Source organism: Argiope bruennichi, chromosome X2 (genome assembly GCF_947563725.1).
Source record: "Argiope bruennichi chromosome X2, qqArgBrue1.1, whole genome shotgun sequence".
NCBI classification, from domain to species: domain Eukaryota; kingdom Metazoa; phylum Arthropoda; class Arachnida; order Araneae; family Araneidae; genus Argiope; species Argiope bruennichi.
Window position 1 is genome coordinate 128,852,720 of NC_079163.1, and position 23,903 is coordinate 128,876,622.

The window sequence follows — 23,903 nt, forward strand, 5'->3', positions numbered from 1 at the left end:
AATTATCTCACAATCTTGATTACCTCAATGTAATTACGCAGCACTATTTAATTTATCTCTGTCTTTATTTTATTCACGAGTATATATTTTAAATAAATTTTTTCACTGAATTCCACAAGAAAAATGAACTTTGCATAATCACTTTTTATGCTTTTAAACTTTAAGTTCCCAAGTAGATCAATCTTCGAGAACAGTTCACCCAGATAGAAATCATTAAAAATTCCCATGTTAGTCAATAATTTCCTTCCATTAATCCTTCATTCTTAAATTTTTTGTTAATCTAAATAACAATTTAATAGTTCGTTTCTTAATCTTTTCTCATCCTAATCTTGATTGGGCCAATAATAGATCGTTAAAAGCACGGATGTAGAAACCAGACTTAAATGTGAAGATTTTCAATTCTGTCCGGCATTTTTATCAAAATCTTCTAATTTATAGTTCTTCATAGAAGACGTTCTAATTTATAGTTATTTCATAGAATTAAAACATTGTGTTTTTTAATTATCTCGTTTATACGCTTCTTAATGCACAGACAGAAAAATAGTCAATATCGATTTTGTTCCAAATTTGACAAACATCTATATTTTAGATGTTAAATCATTATACCAAATTTTATTTATTTAAATTTTATTTTTATTTTATTATTTAAATTTTATGTTGTTATCGAACTGTTATATTACTGTTATTTGCTATTATATACAGGTGACAGGACAGATAGATTTCCTTTCGATAAATTTCGTTCAAATTTTTTAAAAAAATCTCCAAATTTGGAATGGAAACCGTATGCAAAGTTTCTTCTCTATAGCTCAAAATCATTTATTGAATTATCATATTCACATACAGACATAGTTCCAAAAATATGTTTTTCGGACTCAGCGGACTAAAAAGTGGAGATTGGTCAAAATCTCGAGTTAAAATTTTCGACGATTTCTATTTTCCCTTTATATGTGAGAGAGAGTAAAAAATATTCAATGCTACATAACAATCTATTATATAATTACTTTTTTATTTTTGAAAATGCTAAATATCCATTTCTTTCCTACAAAGAGCCTCTACTGAAGTTGATAAATATTAATAAAAATTACTTTTTATGTCAAGCTAGACACTTATGAAATGAACGACACATAAACAAACTTATAGCTGATAGATTTTCATTCCGACTTTGATGCTTTGACTTTAGAGCTCTCAACATTTCTTACCGACTCTGAAATCACAAATACTGCTGCTTTCAATATGCATCTCAGCAAAATTTCAATTTCTGAGAAGTGGAAAATGCATCCATCTAGCCCATTGCTATTGTAAGTGTTCGGAGGAAAGAAAAGCACTTTTTACGCATTTCTTTTCTAAAAGAAATGTTTCCGTAAGAAAAAGAAAAAAAATCCTCTCTGAAAACTTCTTAAGATCAGCGTTCCTGAAAATGATACATGTCATACTTAATAGCGGAAATGTATAGCTATTTCCCATACCCGTAAGCAAGGGAATGAGAATGTGACTTATTTTCTTCTTTCCCGCACTAGATTTTCTGTGGAAAGCAGAAACTATTTTTTAAACTTTTTTGTTTACAATGCCCTCTAAATAAACGAATTTTAAAAAACTAGGTCTTATCACCCTCTAAAATGTGCCAAAACTGCGTTATTTTAAAAAAAAAAAACAATAGTGAAAATTATAGAAAATAAAAAGTAAACTCTTGTATCTAAATGATTCAACTATTATTCAATGTCTACAACATAACCTAATATTTTTATTGAGTATAAACGAATGACTATACATATCCGACATATTTATGTAGGTATATGTCAGTAGAAATGTATAGTTATTTTTCATACTCTTTAGGAAGGAAATGATCATGTAACTTAATTTCATTCTTCTCTGTCCAATTTTTAAGACTTTCTGCGAAATTTTTTTATTGTTTACAATGTTGCTAAAAAGTCTTAAAAATTTAGATCTTTTCCTTTTGTAAAATGATAAAACTGTATAGTTTTTAAAAATAAATATTGAAGATGTCTGAGCATAAGAATTAAAATAATTAAAAAAATAACTTACCGATTATTCCATTTAATCCCCATCAGTTCTTCGAAGCGTTGAAACTCTTTTCGTTTTTTACTTTGAAGAAATGAATGTTAGAATATTAGATATTTCCCCCTAGTGAAGTGTTTAAAAATGCATTTACTTTTTTCAGAACTTTTTTACTTTACTTATTGAAGGAAAAAAATAAACCGTTATTTAAAAAAAATAATGAGTCGACTCATTGCGCAACTTGAATCATTTTATTTAATGTAAGCAAATGCAAAGTATAAATATATAATGACTTTTCAAATGAGTCAGCCAGAGACTGAGAAAGAGTTGATTTGTCCTTCTTCTTTTAACAGACATAAACTATTTTCTGCGGAATGTAGAACCTTTTTTATTACTATTTCAGCTGAACCAATCTCTCAAAGCAAATCTTTTTTTTCTGTGAAATATGCGAAAATTTTGTCATTTTTGAAAAATAATAAAGTAGACAAATAATTAAAAGCAAACTCATGATTTTAAATAATTCAATTAATTAATCTTTATACACAACATAACCTCATTATTTTATTTAGCTTGAGAGTGATACACACGTATATATAGGGCTGTAAGAAATGTAAGTTATCATAGATTGTGATGTGCTATCTCTTTTTTTACACTGGTCCATAAGATTTCAGGTGATTATCGTTTTTAACTTAGCTAAAACAATTAATGTTCCAACGCCTCATCTTTTTGATTTCTAAAATATTTAAACTTTGTGATTTCTTAAGAAGTGACAAATATGAATAAGAGTGAAACTTTCATTCCAAATAAATTACTATTTTCTTTATATTGTCACGTAAGTACTTTAGTGTGGAACGCAATGACACACACACAAGAAGTAGAGCTAAACCCATTTATTAACTCAACTCTGAACTCAGAACACAGTGACTGACAGATCTTCTGCTTTTATACTAACAGGGAAAGTTCCAGAATACTTTTCTGGAGACAGTAAGAAAAGTCCAGAACACTTATATGGTAAACTAAAGAAAGGTACAGAATCTGCTGGAACATGAAATAAAGGAAAACATAAAATCAAGGAATTAAATATTTACACAAAATGTGAATCGCATTGTCTCTCGCGGGATTCAAACTTACGATCTCTTGATTATGAGAGCAGTGCTATGATCATTCGGCCATGGAGAGTCGAGTGCTTTTTTTTCAATGGGGCAATATTAAGAAGCCAATATTATTTGAATTCTAACCATTTAAAATACGTCAAATATAAGAGTAAACAGAAAAACAAATAAAAACAAAAGAACAATACAATTCTAAGGTTCAGATCTCTAAATAAGACATGAACACTATTGAGAATAAAAAGTGACTCATCTGAAAGGTTCGTTCATCATCTACAGTTATAAAGAGTTAATAATTTTAATCAATGCTTTGCAAGACAATTTTTGATCATTTAATAAAAATACTAAAACAAATACCTATAAACATTTAATTTACATTGAATAAAATACTAAAAACTATCAAAAAGAATTACCTATAAACGTTTAGATCTTGAAAATATCTTCTTTAAATATCAACCTATTTTGCTTTAAAAAATACAGCTCAAGTATTTTAGAAAAGTAACACATGAAAGCAGATAGTGATCTTTAAATTGATATAAAGCCATATTTTTTTATTAAATGGTTTAATTTTGGAATACTCTTAAACTTAGGAGAAATGAAAGTTTTCTCAGAAATATGTAACAAAATTGAAAGATAGTAAATATAGTAATTTAAAAGCTATTCATTCTTAGAGAACAGAGTATTAATTTAATGCTCGAATAATTTAATAACGAATTCGAAAGTATTTGAAAAAAAGATAACTGAAATATATTACAAAAGTTGCATCTTTTCAATGATGTGATTAATATTATTAGAGCAAAAGGTTTGAATGATATGTTTAAAATCCTTCAGCTTTGCTAAAAAATAAAATAAATTATTACTAAGATTAATATTTAAAGAACAAAGTAAATCATGAATATAAAATTTACAAAAGAAATAATTATTTTGTGCTTTTAATTGTGCTTTTTGAGATAAAGAATATACATGTTAATAAGATTAATAATTAAAAAGGAAAAAAAAATCAGGAATTTAGAATTTGTATTTTATTAATTTAATTATATTTTATTAATTTTATTGGCTTCTCTTAAATAATATTTTTTCAGATAAATAATTTTTAAGCTTTAATACTTTCTTCAGACAAAAAAAAATCTCCTAGCACTATTTATGACAATGGAGTCAATTAACATTCACACGTTAAATCAAGTACACACATGAAATATTCTGAGCCATTTATTTTTCGAATGTATCGTTCATTTTTCAAGGGCCACAAATTTTAGTGATTACAAAATGAAGATTGAAACCTTAGGTAGTTTGGTCAGTTTAGTTTGTTACGTATCTGTTATTAGATTAATTTTGCATGAAATAATCTAAAAAAATATCTCTGGAAAGTCCAGACATATTTTATCTCTCTGGAAGGAGGAGATATGTTTTTGGTCTTTTATTACATTTCACTTTTAATTATTAATATCAAGCATTATAAACTGGTAAACTAATTTATTATTAATTGTTTAATCTAAATATGAATCCAATATTATCTATTTTTATTAAAGTGTTATTTATTTTTACATTCCAAGTTAATATTTTGTCAGACCTCTTACAAAGAAAATATTCCATTTTCTTTCTTTTTCAGGTTTCTCCAGTATCGAAAACACAAATTTTGATTTGCTGTAAAAATGCTTTGAAGCGGGAAGATGAAAGCTTAAAAAAATATAGGAGACTCCATTCTTTATTTATTAGGACCTAACAGGTAAAATAAAACAGGAACAAAATTTCCGCTGGGACACCAAACACAAGATACTCTTGCTCGACGTTTGAATAAATCCAGCTTAAAAGTACTTTTCTTTTCTGAAATTTTCGAAAGCTCTGATTTTTTTTGGAAAGAACTAAATCATAACTAAAGAAGAAAAATGTTACGGGTGGTAATGATCCATGAAGCCTCAACGTAGAGAAAAGTATGAAGAACATGGTTATGAAGCTCATGTCTTCTGCAATTTATCATGAGTATCTGTCGTAAGTTAAGTATTGTGATCCACCATAAAAATTAAAAGACTTATAACAGCAAAGAATATTTTAAGAAATCCCCTAAAATGTCAGACTTTTAAAATTTGTTTGCATAAAAAGAAATTATTTCCATTTGTCAAAGTTACTTGTGAAAGTGAAAAATTGAGATGAGCATTTGTGAATATTTCAGAAATACATGCAAACGTAAAAAGAAATTCAGATATTTCAAGAAAGCATGCTGTATTTGTTATACTAAGTTGTAAGAGAAATATCAAAGGGAACAGTATTCGAAAGTTTTATGGGAATTATTAGCAGTTTATAAATGTTTGTTTTTAATTTTATGCGTGTTAACTGGTCCCTGTCATAAATTTCAGGATAAATTACTTATTTATTACATGCATCGAAGAATGATAGAATTTCCAAAATAAAAATTTGAAAATGACTTTTTAGAAAACTTTAAAAAAAACTATTTACCCTAGTGGAAACGTGAATTGAAGATTAGAAGATCGAATGATGTCATCAAGTAATGCACTAAGCAAGTAATTCAAAAAAAGGAAAAATCATTCTGTAAGCTTTAATGAAATGCAAAGATAAAACGAAACAAAAAAAGATAATATTCTTCCCATGAATAAACTAGAGTTTCTTCATTATGAAAAGACTATAAATCATGCAAATAGCTTAAAAAGAAACAAAGAAGAGGTTTCTAGAATATGATTCGAAAAATGTCCGAAAAGTATTTTCCTAAGCTCTTGCATCGAATCAACTGTTGAAATGGCAAGAAAGGAATTTGAATAAATTGCTTTCGGAGGGGGACGAGCGTAAAGTTGGAAAAGAATGCTGCTGTCTGGATGGTTTAATTGATTCACTAAGTACCTCGGTCACCAGCCCCCTCAGAATGAAAGTGTAATTCCTGAAGAATGCTGTTTCCCGCTTTGTTATTGATTACGTGGGTGACTGTAACGATCGGTGCCCCTTCTCCTCCTTTCCCACAAAAAGAGGCCCACCTGCAAATTCCAGTCCGGGATCTTCCCACCCAGTCTTCCGGAGAGAGTTTCAGGATAAGTCCTCTAATTTTTCGCAACTTCAAGAAATCGATTGAATCTCGATCGAGACACCCTATCACGACTGCAGTAGATTTGGGGAGGGTATTTGGTGGTGTTCGATCATCGGTAAGTCCTGGAGGTGGTAATGTGGAAAGTAAAGCCTTTGTCGGACGAAGAGTTATGAATTTCCCGTCTACACTGAAAGGGAGAAATGTCCCCGCACCAACAAATATGAATGTCCCTCCCCATGGTAATGGGGGAAACGGTGATAAGATGACGCACGTGTCTCACTCTAGAGGCCACAGAGACCTGCACACGAAGCTAACGGGAAATGGGGTTGAAAATGGCACACTTGTATATGATCATGATTATTTCCATAAAGCTGCTGCAGCAGCGCCGAAAGAGAAAACTGATCTTACCATAAATGACACTGCCGAGCTTTCACACATACGAAACTTTGAAGAATCATCGCTGAATGGAGAAAATGGGAAAGAAAACATTCAGAATGGCGAAAAAGGAGGTGATTTAGAAATGCCGCCTTCCTTCAATGTGACGCCATCCGCTGATAATGTATTCGTCCCTGAAAAAGAATTCGGTAGTAATAAAAGTGATATTCATGTTGAAATAACAGAGTCTAGCAAAAGAAACTTGCAAACACCAATTAAAGGTAGTAATATGACTAGAGTAAAGAAACCAGATAAACTCCCTATAGAAAGATCAGATGAGGTTATTATTGCGTCGAATGAAGACAGATATAGAACAGATAAACCTTTAAACACAAATTTCTCGAGAGATGAAATGAATGTTGCAAGCACCAGTTCCAATTCCATTAAAAGTCTTCAGACACTGACAACTTCTGCTAGCATCACCATAAATCGAAACAATTTGACAACCACTCAAAACCCCAAAACTATTAGTAGTAAAGAAAATCATAATATATTTTCCAATTCTTCAGAATCTCCAAATTTTCTATCGAATCATTCTCAAAGTATAAAAGAATTGGCTGCAAACCACTTCCCAATGCAACAAGATGGAGCTTATGAGAAAATTACTTCGACTAGTGATGCATTTCCAGAGAGTAGTGAAGGATATGGTATCAAGCTTTTTAATGATGGTAGTAAAACTCATAGTGATGAATTATTAAAAACTATATCTCCAACAACAGTATCATCAGTTGTTACTACTCCGGATTCCCATATGAATGATCCACCGTTTCGAGGCCCTAATGTACCGAAAGAAATTGAGAAATTTAATAAAGATAAAGATGAGACAAAATCCGACTATCAAGGTCCAAATGAGATAGTGGAATCTCCATCATTTCAGTCTGCAAATACTGGTGAAGAATGGAACCATGCAAGAGAGATTTGGGGAATAGCATGGGACTGTCATTGTTACATAATTGGAATATCATTCGCCATCATTGCTTTTTATTCTTTCATTAGTTTACTAAGAATAAAAACATTTGTGACATTATTAGCTACTGGTTATTATACAACTACCAACTTACTGATATGTGTAACATGCTTATTAAGAGCTTTATATCTCTTGTATGATCCTTACAATCTTACAGGAAAGTATCCTGTTTTTGTATCGCAAATATTGCAGAAGATAACGTTACCATGCTTAACATCCTGTTTCTGCATTTTGTTTCTAGCACTGCTGAATTTTACGAACACTCAATTCCTCACAGAAAAATTTCAAAGGCCATCTGTTTTAGCACTGCTAATCATATTTATCTTCTCACTTTTCGTGACAGTTGAAATTGCCATTAGCAATTTTTATGTCTCCAGTACGGTCCTCTTAGTGTGCTATTTGATAATAATATCATGTTCAAGTCTTTCATCAATTTGCTACTTTTTTACATTCAAAAGGTTGCATCACAGAGCTTTAAGGAAGCAAGGAGAAATGATTCGTCTCACTTTCACAAAACTGCATATAGATGGTGCTCAACTTCCCAAGAAACTTCCAAAACCAACACTTGGTCTTGCCGTCAAGTTAGTTCTAGTGAGCTCTTTTATCCAAATTTTATTGTTTTTCTTGTCGCCATATGCAATGATATTTCTTCGGGGACTTTTTCCAAAGATGGACGTTCCTAATCCGTGGTTTTGGTGGGGATATCAGCTTTCCTGCAGAATACTTGAATTATTGTTTTGCGCAACCATGTCTTTTGTTGCAACTCAACCTTTGAAACACTTTGAAATTGGTGACAACAGATTTTGTAGCATCCTCATGTGGTTCCCATGCAGTTCTTTCGCCGAATGCTTTCGAAAAGAAGAAGTTGTAGACTTTGAAGCCCATTCAGACAATTATGCTAATCCTCAAGGCCTTCGGAGAACAGATTTCAATGCTGTTGCAAGTTCAAGACGTCTCCAAACAAATTCCCTGCCAACATTCCGCACACCTCTTACTGAAGTAGATGCAAATCTTCCAATGAGAACTTTGCCATGCACTGGAAGACACACTAATCATGCAAGCGCTCTTTCCCTGCTTTCCTATTACAGGTAAATGTATTCAATATTTTCAAAAATTGAAAGTAATATTTCTACAAGAAAGATAATTCAGACTGAATGGTAAACATTTATGATGAATTTTTAAATAAGTTTCTTTCTGTGACCAAATCTGCTAATTTTTAGAGTTACTGAGATACTGCTTTCCACGTAAAATATTTTTTGAAGAATTATTAAGAAATTCTTAAACACTTTTTTGTATTAAGAATGATTGTTAACGTAATGATTGTTAAATAGACAGAACGAACACTTTTTTAAAACAATAGTTCACAAACAGAATTTTTTTTATTAAGATATAGAATATTAAAATGTTAAAAACATTTTCATTTTAAATACAGAAAAAACAACAATCCCTTTTCAAGATTTCGCTTGCATGCTGTATACTTTCATTTGCTCCGAAATGAATACAATATATTCACCCTAATAGTGGTCGAACACTTAATTTGAACATCAGCATAGAGATGGGCATATATTTCCATTTAGAAAAATGCTCTAAATTACTATGTTTTATGTTGTTAGTAGAGTTAATAGTAGAAATTATGAAATTTAAACTTATATGCAGCCCCTTGGATTTATTAGTCATATTAGTAAAATATTCACCAAAATTTTAAAGAAAAGAAATCCTTCCTTCTGCAACCAAAATTTCAGAGTTCGGAAGTTACAAATTTCATTGTTTTAAACAAATCTACCTACAGGATATTAATTATATAAATAAGTTCAATATATTACAGTAATTCAGTTTATTTATTTATTTTGCATTTTGAATTAAGTTCAGTTCGTATCTTAAGTTCTTAAAAGGATAAAAACTTTGCGGTTTTATATATTAAAAGCGATAATATATGTGGGTAAACAGGTGAGTGAAACAAAAAAAAGTTAACAGATAAATTAGTAATTAGATTGAAACTATGTGGGTTAATAGGTAAGTGAAACAAAAAAAAGTTAACAGGTAAATTACTAATTAGATTGAAATTATATTTAAAATAACATTATTTAATTACATCAAGCGCATGGCATATGAATAGAGGAGATCGGACTGAGTTCATGATTTGACAATTTTGAATAAATAAAATTTTTGAAATTAATTGCTTGTCATTGCATATATTATAAGAATAATTTTTTGTTGTATTGTTGTTGTGTATATTTTTATTTTAATATTATTATTATCAGTTTGCTATTTTAAAATGTTCATGCACAAATGTCCTTTTGCCCTCGTATTTTCTGCAACTTGATTTTAACCTAGAGAAAAGAATAAAAACTTGGTCAAAGTCGAATACAGTTTTATTCATAATATGTATAATACAATACAGTACTTAATAAAACCTTATTAAGTATTTCTGATTGAATATTATTTTATGAAATGATATTATATTTAAATGTTCATTTGTATTGCATACCATAAATACAACTTTATAAAAATATACTACTATATATATATATATATACTACCATTTATATATACACTCATGTCGAAAATTAAGGTCAGAAAAATGTTTTTCAAAGTAATCCTAAATAGCTACCAGTAAAATTTAAACAAATTATATTTTGTATATTGTGAAGGACCGATAACATGATATTAACCTTTGTTGTGGGAAGAAAATGTTTTTTAGCCTTAGTTTTTGAGGAACTACTGAAATTAGACCGTTTAGGCATCTGGGAGTTTTGCTGCAATTTTGTAAATATTGCATTAAAACAAAACATTTAACCTGTTTCCAGTGAGAATGAGTTCTCATAATCGTTTAGACGATATCTTGAGATGGAGAGCCGTTGGCAGGCTTGAAGCAGGACAGTCTCAGGCGGAGGTGGCTCGATGGTTACAAGTGGCACCGAAAGTGGTATTCAGGTTGTGGAATCAATTCCAAACAAGTGGTACTGTAACCAGGAAGGCCGGCCAAGGTTATCACAGAGCAACGACGCCTGCACAGGATCGCTATTTGGTATTAAGCGCACGATGGCTAGGCTCCTCAACTTGCTCGTGACCTTGCTGCTACGTCTGGAATAAAAATTTCCAGACAAATAGTATACAGACGTCTAGCAGAGAGGGCCCTTTATGCCCGGCGACCAGTTGAGTCCGTCCCTTTGACTTCATCCAACAGAAAAGCCCGGTTGTTCTGGTGCCGAACACATCAGTCTTGGGCACAGTAAGAATGGGGGTGTGTTCTTTTCAGTGATGAGTCGAGATTTACCACACAGAGAGACACTCGTCGAATCTTCATCTGAAAAGAGCGAGGAGCTCGCAATCATCCCTCCTACGTAAAAGAAATCGACAGATTTGATGGCAGAGGAACCCGTGTCTGGCGTGGCATAATGTTGGGCAGTCGTACACCACTGCACGTCTTCGATACAGGTACTGTCAATGCACATCGCTATAGGGATGAGATCCTTGAAGCGTATGTGAGGTTGTTCCGAGATGCTTTTGGCCCAGACTTTATGTTTATATGCGATAACGCGTGTCCACACAAAGCCGAGATCGTTGATGATTTTCTTGAGGAAGAGGATATTCGACGTATGGACTGGCAATTGAGGTCTACGGATCTCAATCCTGTTGAATATGTTTGATGAATATGTTGATGGTCTCGGAAGAGCCATTACACAGTGACACCCCCCTCCTAATATCCTCCAAGAGTTAAAAGCCGCGCTTTTGGAAGAATGGGCTTTGTTGCCCCAAGCATTTATTGACACCCTCATAAATAGTATGAAATCTCGTTGTGAAGCCTGTATAGCAGTGCACGGTGGTCATACTCCATATTAGACAAGCTTTCCCCGAGATAAATGCTTTATCTCTAATTCATAATGTAACACTTTTTGATATAACCTGTTTTTTAATTCCCAATTAAAATCTTTTCCATGTTGTTATGTGTATATGTTCTTTCTTCCATTGTAGTGTACCTCTGTGCCAAATTTCGTGGCAGCACAGCGAATAGTTTTTCATTTTTCGCAGATTTTATGTTTGTGACCTTAATTTTGGACATGAGTGTATATATATATACACCTATATATAGTTTTTTTTTTTTTTTTGCTTTTCTTCTTGCTTTTCTTTTTGCTTTAAAATTCTAACAATTAATTTAATACAACTCAAAATCGGTCTTTTTTCTTTTATCAAAAATTAAATATAAATAACCTTCCTTATTACCTCCTATAATAATCTTCCTTATAGCCTACCATATATTTATAATCTTAAGCATACTTCACTCCAGCATGTGTAGTTTATGCAACGTTCTGTCCTAGTTTACTGATGTATCGTTTAAAGGAGGTTTACAGGAACTGCACTGTACTGTGCTATATTTTCTTTGGACGTTCCAGCTAATGTCTATTTTCTTATAAGATTAATTTTTTAATTTCTTACTATCGAATCTTCTTTTTGCTTTCTGAACCTCTTGAATTTATTACATTAATTGTTTTGGTTGCACCTTATGTGCTTTTACCACTTATCAGACAAAATACATGAACATCCCCTAACAAACAACGTAACAGCGGTATTGACTTTACTGTGCGAAATTTTAGTGTCCAGCAGGGTGGAATGCCAATAGTATTCGTAAGGTGGTGAGTAATAGAAACGTAAACTAAACCATTCTTTATCTTTCCTATTTCGCTAAATTAGTTCATAATTAAGACTAATTAATATATCATATTATTACTAAAATGAAAGCTGTGTTCAAACTAATTTTAAAAGAAATGTGTAGTCAAGAGAAGAATGCCAATTTAAACAAATGCAAAGTTTTCCGAGATTAAATTTTTACTTTATTAACTCATACAACCGAATCGACTTTCAAGGATAATAAAATGCAGATTTTAAATCTGATTTCGCATTCGTATGTTTATGCTAAACATTTTCTTAGGAAATCAATATCTTATTCTTTATGCAAAATGGAAGGGTAAAAAATGCATTTTTATCGTAGTTTATGTATTAAAAATAAATAAAAAGGAATTTTGGAAATTTACTTCTGAATTTCCATTATACGATGGAAGAGGAAAGAATGGGAGGAAGGAAATGTATAATCGTATTTAATCAGATTCCGAAGAAAGTTCCTGAAATACCATTCGAGGGCATTCTATAATATTTCAAAATTTAACAAAGCTTGGAATACTTTTATGGAAAAGTGGCAAGGCATAAAAATTCTGATATCTGAAATACAAATGAAATTAAAAATTCGAAAGCAAGTTTAATGCTTCAGAATTTCTTTATAGAGTACGATAATCTTTATAGATTACGATATAGAGTAGTCTTATTTTAAAGCAACACCAGGGCTATCTTGGGATGGACCTCGTAATTTTGAACCACGGTCAAATGATGAGGATAACACCTGAGCTGGCACTCCCTCTCTAAATTTCCACGCCATATCAGCGGGAAGAAGTATGACCCCGATGGATTTAACGTGCACCAGAAGCGCTTACACGACGGTTTTTTGGTATAATCGAGTCCCGAATCTGAAACCTGACCTCATCAACAGGCCATCGCGGTCCTTTGAATATCGAGAAAAATTATGTTATAAAGGAAGCTTTGCCGTTTAAGGTTTATTTAAAGAATTTTTTAATGAATCCTCAAGAATTTATGCAATTATTTTGTTAGGAGATTTCAAACAATCAATGAAGAGGATGCCGGCGTCCTGGCATATGGGTAGCGCGGCTTTCCCGTGATCTGGGCGTCCCGGGTTCGAGTCCCGCTATGGGCGTGGTTGTTCTTCTGTGAGATGTGTGAATGTGCCCTTCTGTAAAAAGGCGTTGTGCAAACGAATGAGTGAGGCATGAGTAGCAAAGTCGTACTCTTGGCCCTAGTTTGCGCTTTTATAAAAACAAGAGACGCTCCCCCTCAGTCTAAAATAACGCTATCTTCGTAACAGCGGGCTTGTCCGTGGCAAGTGCCATAAGAAACAACAACATGAAAAGGATTCAATATTTAAAATTTTTCATTTTTTTTCCCTAAATTAGAAGAACCGCTCTTAGTAAAATTAAAAATGCTCATCACAATGCGCTGAAATAAATGAAATAATATCATAATGCAATATTTAATATTCTAGTCATTAAATTTTTTAATCAAAATTAGTTTTAATAAGAATTTCAATAAAAGACCCTTCTTTATTATTTATAGGTCAGGGTTTTTTCTTCAAAAAAATTAACATATTGTACTATTTAATGGAATTTAATAGCAAAAAACTTTTTATACGAATTTATAAGGATAGTATTAACTTTTAGAAATGTTTCTTTTATTGCAAATTTTTTGTCCAAATATATTTTTTAAGATGATACTTAGTCCTCAAAAATCATCTTAAAGATATAAATAAATTTAATCAAAATATGAAAATATATCAAAATAATTCCCAAATATAATGAAAAATGTGGCTTTCAATAAATATTCTTTTATCAAACTTTTTTTTCGTCTTAGTTTTTGTTATTAATGTTTTCATTTCCAAGAGAATCATTCAATTCTTTGTTTATTTTTATAAAATTCTGAACTGATAACTTATTTTTGGCTAATAAAAAAGCCCTTCTGATACTTATTTTTTTATTATTTCATTCTTTTAAAATTATTAGCATTGCATAAAGTATTGTTTAAAGGCGTTTTTCATTACTTTAATGTAAGCATTATTAAGTGTATATTCTCGGAATTAAGGAATATAAATAAAGTGAAAAGATTTTTGGAAATTGAAATAAATAATCTTTTTTCAGTTGATTGCTTACATGAAAAAATTTAAGTTAATCTTGATTAAATATAGAATAATTTCAACAGATTTATTTATTTTATTATGCCATTTATTACAAATTTTATTTCGTAAACACATTTTCAATTTTTTCTATCACTTTTAAAAACAAAGATTTTTGTCAAAAAAATTAAATTGTTGACTAATTATTCATCACTTAATAATTATTTCGAAGATAATTGCTTTCAATTTTCCTCTTTTTATCAATTAATTTCCTTCTCTTTCTAAAGAGTCCTAATTTCTTAAGTAAATCCTAAAGATACCATCATCTAAATGTCAATTGAAATAAATACTTACAGTGAGATTTTTATATATGTTTCACATTTTCATCAGAACAGAAAATGCGTTGGTTGTATTGCAGAGGTACTCTTAATTGGATGACGTATGGGTAATTTATTCACACGTTCTCATTTTTTATCTTACTTCACGAATTTGCTAATGCAATTACAATTGTTCCAACAAATAATAATATCCAGACTCATCTTATTTTTACTAGTTTATTCCCTTGACAGTTCTGTTTTCCCTAATACCTAATTAGACGAAGCGTCCTTAAGTGTGAATGAGGTGATGTTTCTGTTCTAGATCACCCGAGGTATTTGCATATCCCACTTATTTTTTGCACCAAATTGCCTATGAAGGATTTTATATTGATTTAGATAAAACGGCAAATGGAGTATTATAATTGGGTATATATTTTAAGAATGCATTCGTGCATTATCACTTTCGACACTTAAATTCCGTTACAGAAATACTATTTTGAAATGGATACTGTAGATCATGATTAGCGCATTAACCAAACAATAAATTTGCATACATGTAGCCTTTGAATATCATATATTTTATGGATTTTTTTTCTTTTCCTTTGATTATCTCTTCGCATTTATGAAGCATTTTTCTGATTAGAAAATTTTATGCCTCTTTAGATTTTTTTGTTTTATAATTTTTATATAGTTTAGAAGTTTAGGAGTAAGTAAAAAAATTCTTTCCCAATAATGTGTTTTTTATATACATTAAATATTTTCTATTAATATTATCTACCTATAATTGGTGATAGGTACCTATGAATGCAGATTTTATGTGTTAAGAGGCTCTTCTTACTAAAGTTTTGAGATTGTGATCCGCTTTAAAGGCTGGACATGAAAAATCGCAATCTTTCCCACTACTACATCTACTGAGTAATTTTGGAATGTTTTTCAATGGAGCCAAGTGCATGATAAATATAAATGCACAATGAACTGCTGCGAAATCCAAAAAACTTCTTGAAATAAGTCAATTTTCTATCAATAAATTGAATAAAACTGTCTTGACAAACATTTTTAATCAAAGTTTCATGCGAGAAAATTATATTATGGAAAGAAGTTGTAAATTTTGTCTTATTGATTTAAAATGTTGTATTAAGCATCCACAGGTTCAATAATTTCGATTTCAAAATCATTTTTGAGACTGTTTTATTTAAAAAATTCAATTGACACGACCCATACTTATTTCAGTTCATAATAAAACATTATATTTAGGATATTTATTGACTTTCATTATAAAGTAAAGCAGTAAATGAACCTTGAGAATGTGTGTGTTAAAATGACTCAAAAAATATTTATTCTATTCTTTTGAAACAGTCAGAGAATTTCATCAAAGATCCAGAAATAATTTAAACTCAAAAATCGGCTTTTTAATCTATTTCAGAATACCCAGCCCTCTTAAACAAAAGGAATTTGGCTCAAAATAAGTATCGTGAATAGTCTCCAGAAAAAAAATTCCTTCACAAAATTGTGGATAAATTTTCAAAATGATACAAAATAGCTCTAAAACATGTCAAAGGGATTTTAAATTCTCGTTACATTCGATTTTTAAAAAAATCAAAGAGAGTTTCATTACATAGTAAAAACTTAAAGACTTTGAAATAGATAATAGGGTTTATATTTAAAATTAAAATAAATAAACAAACTCATTCTATATATAAGTGCATAATTGATATAATTAATATATTAAGAATAAGATTAAGGATGGTTTCAGATAGTTTTTTTACTTCAAATTTTCTATTATCATGTATTAAAACTACTTTAAAAAAAGAAGTTAAAATGGCTCTGATGAATGCAAAAAATTGGCGCGAAATTTCAAAAATAATAAAATGGTATTTTAATCTTAGTTGATGTGGATGTTGAAAGGAAGATAAATCCGATTTCATGCGAATAATGTATTCTTCGTATAGATTCTAAACATTTTTTCTTTACTTTCTATCATCTCCGATACCGAAAAGATGACTTTCCTGAAAACGAGCTTCCTGTTAGTATAGAATATTTAAATGCCTTATATGATAACAATTTTTGTTACTGGTTTCTGGTCTGTTGACATTTTATTTGTTCAACTAATAACGTACCGCAAAAATAACTTTTTAGCATCATTCAATGGTTTTTTTCCTTCTGTTATATGTTATATTTGTAAAATATCAATTCTGTGTGTTCTGAAAGTCTTGATATGTATCAGACCTTTTAAAACCGATAGTTAAAAAGAAAAAAATGAATAATTAATTTGATACTTCTTTCTTCTTCTTCAGTTCTTGAACTGTATTTCTAAGCAAATTGAATATGCAGAAACAAACTTCAGAAAGTATTAGGTTTTATTTTAGAAATAGACTGATAAATTCTGAATCCTCTTGCATTATAGATCTGTAATTTTAGACTAATTTCAGTTTGTAAACTAGATTGAAAATGAGACTTATTTATCGTAATCATTTGTGATACTTCTTCATGAATCTTATTTTCATCTAAATTCTGTTATAAATGGATAAATGGCACTCGTCATTATAGGCAGCTGCGTCACAGCATTTATTTTTTAAATTAATTTTTTCAAGTGAAAATAAATTATTTTGTTTGCTATTAAAAATGAATATTATTATTCCTGAACAGCTCTAGAATTTTCATTTAAATCTTGGTACCTTATCTAAGACTTTTATCGCTGTTGGAAATTTTACGAAGTGCTTTACATGCTGAGCAAAAATAATTGTAATATTATATTTTTGACGTTTCAGAATTTATTAGGGTGCAACTGTCCTATATAATAACTAACTTACTTTTATAGTGTTTATTTTTTCCTATCTAAAATACATTTATCTTGAAATGTTTTTCAATCCATATATATCTGAAATTTGGTTTTATCTAAATAATTTTAAAGTATATTGGAATTATAAACTCTTTAATTGAAACGTCTATTTATTTTTAAATTATTTCTTATGAATTATCTTATTAAGACAAGGCTCAATTTCTATCCATTCCTTTTTAAGTCAATATTTTCTTCTTTTCTTTTTTAGATCAAAGAGAACCTTGAGCTTGTCAACAAATGAAGGTCTTGAAGATTTGGAACGCACTTTATGCAATCAAACTGTTTCATCTTCAGATGGACGTAACACACTTCGCCCTGCTTCGATGCTGTATAAGGACAACGGATTCATACGCTTCCGAAGAGAAAACGATCCAGAGCAACCCATGGAAATGAGTGATGAGGATGACAATACCCCAGAAGAAGCTGACACTAGTCTAGAAGATGCAGATTCTACAAAAGCTAATGTAGGCTCCAGTTTCCACTCTTTGCTTGAAGGAGATGTTGTGCGGAATACTTTATCGCCTTTCTTTCAAATTGGCTACAAAAGGAGATTTCGTAAAATGAGCAGAGTTTCGATCGAAACAACAGATTATAGCGCAGACGTATCATCTGATCAACTCAGTAATGTAGTCAATCTGAGAAACGGATTATCATCTAGTGCTCTGGACTTCCACACTCGAAAGTATGGCAGCACTTGTAGTTCTGAAAGTGCAGCCAATAGTTTCGATGTGACGTTCTTCTTAAACAGTAATTCATCACCTGAAATGCAGACATCTCCAACCAGCACTACACCAGCATCTTTGAATATCTGTTCCGCTTATCGTAGTGAAACTGAAGACGACAAAACTTCAAGTGTTGAAGGTCACGAAGTAATGCTCCGTAGCGTTTCGCCGATTGTCAAACGAGCATCTTCTGGCAGACTTTCCTTAAACTTGAACCTCCACACATCAGGTGATGCCAATCAATCCAGTGGTCACGTCAATGTTGCTTGTGGAACAGAAGACATAACTCCAGACTCAGCAGTTTATCTTGATCTTCACCTTTCCCGTGAAAATTCTATCAGCCCTACGATTCCGAAAGGTTTGCTTTCTTCTAATCTTAACCTACCACCCAAACTGTCACCCGTGGATTCCTTCACTAAATCAACCGATGGCATTTCACCTTTGTCACCAGAAACTAGTTCTGAATCGCAATCGATTTCCCCTACTAGTCAATCTCTCAGCGAGTTGAGGACTAGTAATTCATACGTTGTCCCTCGAATGCGTAAACATTCCCGAGGACTACTCTGCAAATTAAGAGGGTCAACGTTTTCTCTTAACGCCGCTTTCTATGGTTACGAGCCCCTGAAACACGTAGATTCCAAGAAAAACAGAAAAAAGTGTGAAAGATCTTCCAGTGATCGAAGACCTCTCTCTGAAGGTCAGTTAGAGCTGCATCCCCGAATGACACCGCTGGGAGACTTTTGGCATCGAGCCACTGCGACGGGCTCGGGGCATCTAGGAGACAGCGGTCTACTGGGAGACTGTGGAGTAGCTTTGGTGGACGTTGCTTCACAAACAGAAGACATAGACTTCAGTGAGTACGCTAACAAAAACTGCAAACAACTCATTAAAGGGTCAGCTGGAATTGAATCACAATCACTTATTTCCCCGCCACTGGTAAAACTGAAAAAATAAAATTTAAGAACAAGGGTAGAAAAGAGAAGAGTGCACAATGCAAAAAATTAGCATGTACAAAATTTTATGGGTTTGTTTTCTTAAAGGATTCTAGATAGAAACTTACAGAAAGACTGGTATTATTTTAAATAGGATTGAAATACCACATAAAAATTTGATGCACTATCTAATCAGGTTATCTGAATTCATCAATATACGACGTTTCAATCTCGCATTTAATAAGAACTTTTATATTACATCTGTGCTAACTACATGCTAATTTCAGACTGAAAGGAATAAGCTGAGATATTTGTTCATTTCTTGAGAACTGAAGAATAATTTTTTCCCCCTTAAGCACTAAATTAAGAATGTTATCAACTCATCGAAGATTTATTATCTTATTTCAAAGAATTTTGTGCTATTTCCAGATTCAAAAATTCCTTGCCCTACTTAAGAAACCGAAACTTTTTCAATAAAATGTTTGCATGTAAGAGTTGTTGTGGTAATTAGTAGATATTAATTATTTCAGAGATGTCCGTAAAATTTATGTCGTTCACTGTGTATTTCCAATCCACGAATCCCATTAAATGTAGATCCTTTGTTGAAATGCCAGTAACTCGTTTCGTAACCCAAAACGAGCTTTTTTTATTATACTTAAAATAAAACTATTTTATGAGTTCAAAATTCGTTTGCGTTCAGTGGAATAATTTAATTTCAATCTTAATTGCACAATTTATTTTCGGCATATAAAGAATAAATTATTATTTTTTAACGACACAATCAAACACCTTTATTTATTGGAAGCTAAATATAAGCTGCTGGAGTCAGTAATAATTGAGTAGTAAAAATGTAGAGAAATATGCTGTAAAGAATAACTGAATGTAAATATTGTATAAACTATTAAAAGTTACAAGAAGAATCTTGCTTTAACGGCACTCTACTTCTTTATATCGAAAAAGGGAAGTAAACAGTATTAAATTTTAATCAACTGTTAGATCTGAATTCTTCATTACGAATTTTATTATTTTTCTGAAAATCTTTTCTATTATAATTAAATTTTAATGGTCTTTAAAGTTAGAATTTGAAAAAATAAGGATTATATTGAATTATTATTTTTTGCAAAAAATGCTACTGTTGTAGTCAATTTCAGCCATTATCAAGCTTTTAATTGAGACTGCACTTAAGTTTAAGAAGTCGATGTGTAACTCAAAATGAAATTTTAAACCTTTAACTGCACTGACTGAATGTTTTGTCAAAGAGTTTTTGGTCATTGTGATGTCAGCTATATATGTTGTATGTGTGCATTATATTGCTGTTAACATTATTTTTCCCTGTAGAGAATGGAAATTGATTATAGTAATTCCTTCTCATTTCATTCGCTTCGTTTTTATCAGCATTCATATAATGCGGTACAGATACACAGATTTCAAAATGTTTTGAAAGCTGCAAGAAATTAAGTAGAACTTTTTCTCTTAAATATATATTACATTTCTTGTCAAATTATAAAATAAGGACGCAACTTATTGCAAGGAAATTTGTATTCTCTATTTCGCAAGGTTGTTACTAAAATGTAAGATTCATTTAAATATATACTATGCTTTCCATTATTCATTTCGCACACTCAAAAAGAAATATTTGGAAGAAGAATTGCGATAAAATATTTGGAAATATTTCAGAAAATTATTATTTTCTGTAAGGATTCTAAAAGAAATAGGTAAAATGTTCATTGCATGCGAGGAAAATGCATGAAGATATGATTTATTGCGTATAATTTACAGTGGCCATTAATTATGCACTATTATACTACATATGACAATAAATTCGTTAGTAGAAATTATTACTTAGTTAATACCTTCCTCAAATAAAAAAATGATATTAATAATTTATACTTTAGATGCAAATTTTCTATTCCCGTAAGATTGTAAAGAATTATAATAAAATAAGAAGATAAGTTCGACTTCATTCTTCATTTCAAAATTTTTTTAAAAGTTTGTGGAAAAAGGGTATGAATAACAATAAATTGGTGATAATCTTTTATTAATCAGTGCAAGTAGTTATACATTGAATTAGATATAGATAAAACTAAACAGATGATTGCATAATTTAATAAAATAACAGGAACAGCAATTTTTCAAAATTTATCTAAAATGTGTAATTTATTTATTTTATTAAAGTCACTATTATTTTAAATTCAGTTATCTCATGATATGTTAATGTGTTTTCATTGTGTTGGTTGAAGTCCAGATAGTTCATTAGATGATTGCTAAGTAATTTGATTCAAAAAGCTACTCCAAAAAAGTTAAATGAGCGAAGCAGAAATTTTAGATGAAAAAGAAAAATATTTAAAGAAATTTGGAGTGAAAAAAAAAACATTTACGGATAATCAATGCTATTGATTAGACATTATTTTTATTTCTTTTGAAGCCAACAAAAAATTCTGGCAATTCATCATAAAATATTTAAAAATATCATTTTATTATCCTTAAAGGAATAAATATGAATATAAAAATATTTTATTTTTATTAAGTTTTTAAACAAAATCAAAAGAAAAATTATTATTTGTAGTTCTTTCAAAGTACTTGTAAAATTTTCATTATTTGTTTTACTTTAATACATAATTGTTATGCAAGTTCATAAGGAAATATCTTGAGTAAAAATTCTAAAGTAAAATTTCATATATTAAAATTATTTTATGAAATTTTATGTAATATATGTATGTCATTTCTATATACGTGTATCTATGTACTTGAGATTACAAATAATGTTCGCAAATTTTTTGAAAAAATAGTAATTCAAGTACATATGATTTGGAAAATGAAGTTCCCTGCTTGTTCTAATTTTTGTTCTGAGCATGCTTATTATAGTTATACTCATTGTGAATCTTTCTATATGTTTCATTTTTGTGTAAACAAAATGTATCCATGGTTAACAATTACTCAATAAATGTTTCTAGAAATTTATTTCTTATTTTCGTGTCATTCTACACACCAATTATCATAGAATTAAATCATTAAAACAGCGAAATAATTATAAATTAGATAGTGAATAGTATTAAATTTTAACTGCTTGAGATTTGCTATTAAATGCATTATTAAATATGATATGTTCAATGGATGTTAGTGAACAATCAATAATATTAATAAAATTTAAATTATATTGAATTTCATTTATCTCTTAATCAAAAAACTTTTTACTTTCCCCTCATAATCTTTAGCTGTGAATTCAAATTCGCTTGAAATATTAATTATTTTTTAAGAAATCACAGATTTCATGAAACAAATCTGAATTTAAATGATTTTTAAAAATATTGAGATAATAAATTTGAATATTTGGCTTAGCTATCAAAGATTATAAAGTATAAATAAGATTTCATTCAACAAATCGTATAACATTTTATAATTGTTCTTTTCCTAAGTCTCGAAAACATTTAATAGTTTAGTTTAGAATCTTGCTTTGAAGAAACATCATGACTCTTTTGGGGGTGAATCTCGTAATTTTAAGCCATGGCTAGACGGCGGGAACTGGATCAGGTCTGACATCTTCTGCTCTAGGCCTCTTCGATACACAGTCAAGAAGAAGTTTGTGCTACTATGTCGGATTTTACAAGCAATAAGCCAGCGTATCCAAAAGATTTAAAGAGTCATTTCTGTTTATTTAATAAGTAACCACAATAGACCACTCCGCCCCGCTCAAGATATTCGGATTAATCTTAATGACCGGATCATCACGATAGCATTGGTGGGAAATATGGTTGAGTCTTAAGGACCGCTACCAGCCACGGTACAACCCCTGCCATAGGAAGCATGTCCCATCATCGTTACGGATAGCCGACCACATACCATTTCTGTATCCACTAGAGAGGCGAGAATTAACTATCAAGCCGGAAAAGTCTTATCCCCATTTTTGAGGTGACCTTCGAGAGTTTTATTTAATAAATAAATAAAACTACCAAGAGAATTATTATTTTTTTAAAAAAGTATCCGATTGTAAATATCAAACCTGCTGTCTCTAAGTACATGGACAAATAAAAAATTAATTTTATTTTGTCATATGGGATATGATATATCCTTTTGAGAAAAGGCCAGAAAATTTTAATTTTACTTAATAAATTATTATTCTGTTCCGGACTCCTCAAAATTCTGAGCTTATATTAGATTCCATAGATAATGCCGGAGCCAGCGTCCTCTCTTCGTGCTTCCCAAAATACCAACATGAGGATTTATAATTCACAGATTTGATGTGCACCATAAACACATATATAAACGATCCTTAGTAAAAACAAGTTTCAAATCCAGATAATTTTGGCTCGAAACTCCAATTCTTAGAAAGAAACTGCGTCCTCTAAATCTAGATTATATTTAAGAAAAGTTTTTCTGAGAGATCTTTCAATGAAAATATACCCAGACTAGAAAAGTCCGAAGGAAAAAGCAGAAAAACCTCCAAAAAGTGCAAATTATCCAATTTCTACCAATTTTTCAAAAAAAAAAAAAAAAAAAAATACAAAACAAATTAATAAATAAAATTCGAACACTTGTACTTCTTGACGAAATTCTTCACAATGATTCTTGTAAGAACATTCGTTTGGTCAATATTTAAATATATAATTTTATCGTAGTGTCACGTACTACGGTACGTATTTTATATATTATCTATCCAATATATTTAATTTGGAAGAAAATTTTGACAATTACATTGGAGATATAAACCATGTTTAAAGAAATGATGTTTCTCTAGGGGATCTTTCAATAAGCGTATACCCATTTTTCTATTACATGAAAGAAAAAGCAGAAAAAAAAAT

The 23,903-nt window shown here is 30.4% G+C and overlaps 1 protein-coding gene across 3 annotated transcripts in view; it reads left to right on the forward strand.

Moving 5' to 3' along the window:
• LOC129960791 (uncharacterized) overlaps positions 1–21,541 on the forward strand; it is a 148,263-nt gene extending 126,722 nt beyond the window's left edge. For all 3 annotated transcript variants that reach the window (XM_056074436.1, XM_056074439.1, XM_056074437.1), the window contains exons 2-3: positions 4,735–8,649; positions 17,659–21,541. In XM_056074436.1, coding sequence (XP_055930411.1) covers positions 6,023–8,649; positions 17,659–19,126 — 4,095 coding nt within the window. In that variant the 5' untranslated portion in view covers positions 4,735–6,022 and the 3' untranslated portion in view covers positions 19,127–21,541. The remainder of the gene's footprint in view (positions 1–4,734; positions 8,650–17,658) is intronic.
• The last annotated feature ends 2,362 nt before the right edge of the window (positions 21,542–23,903 follow it).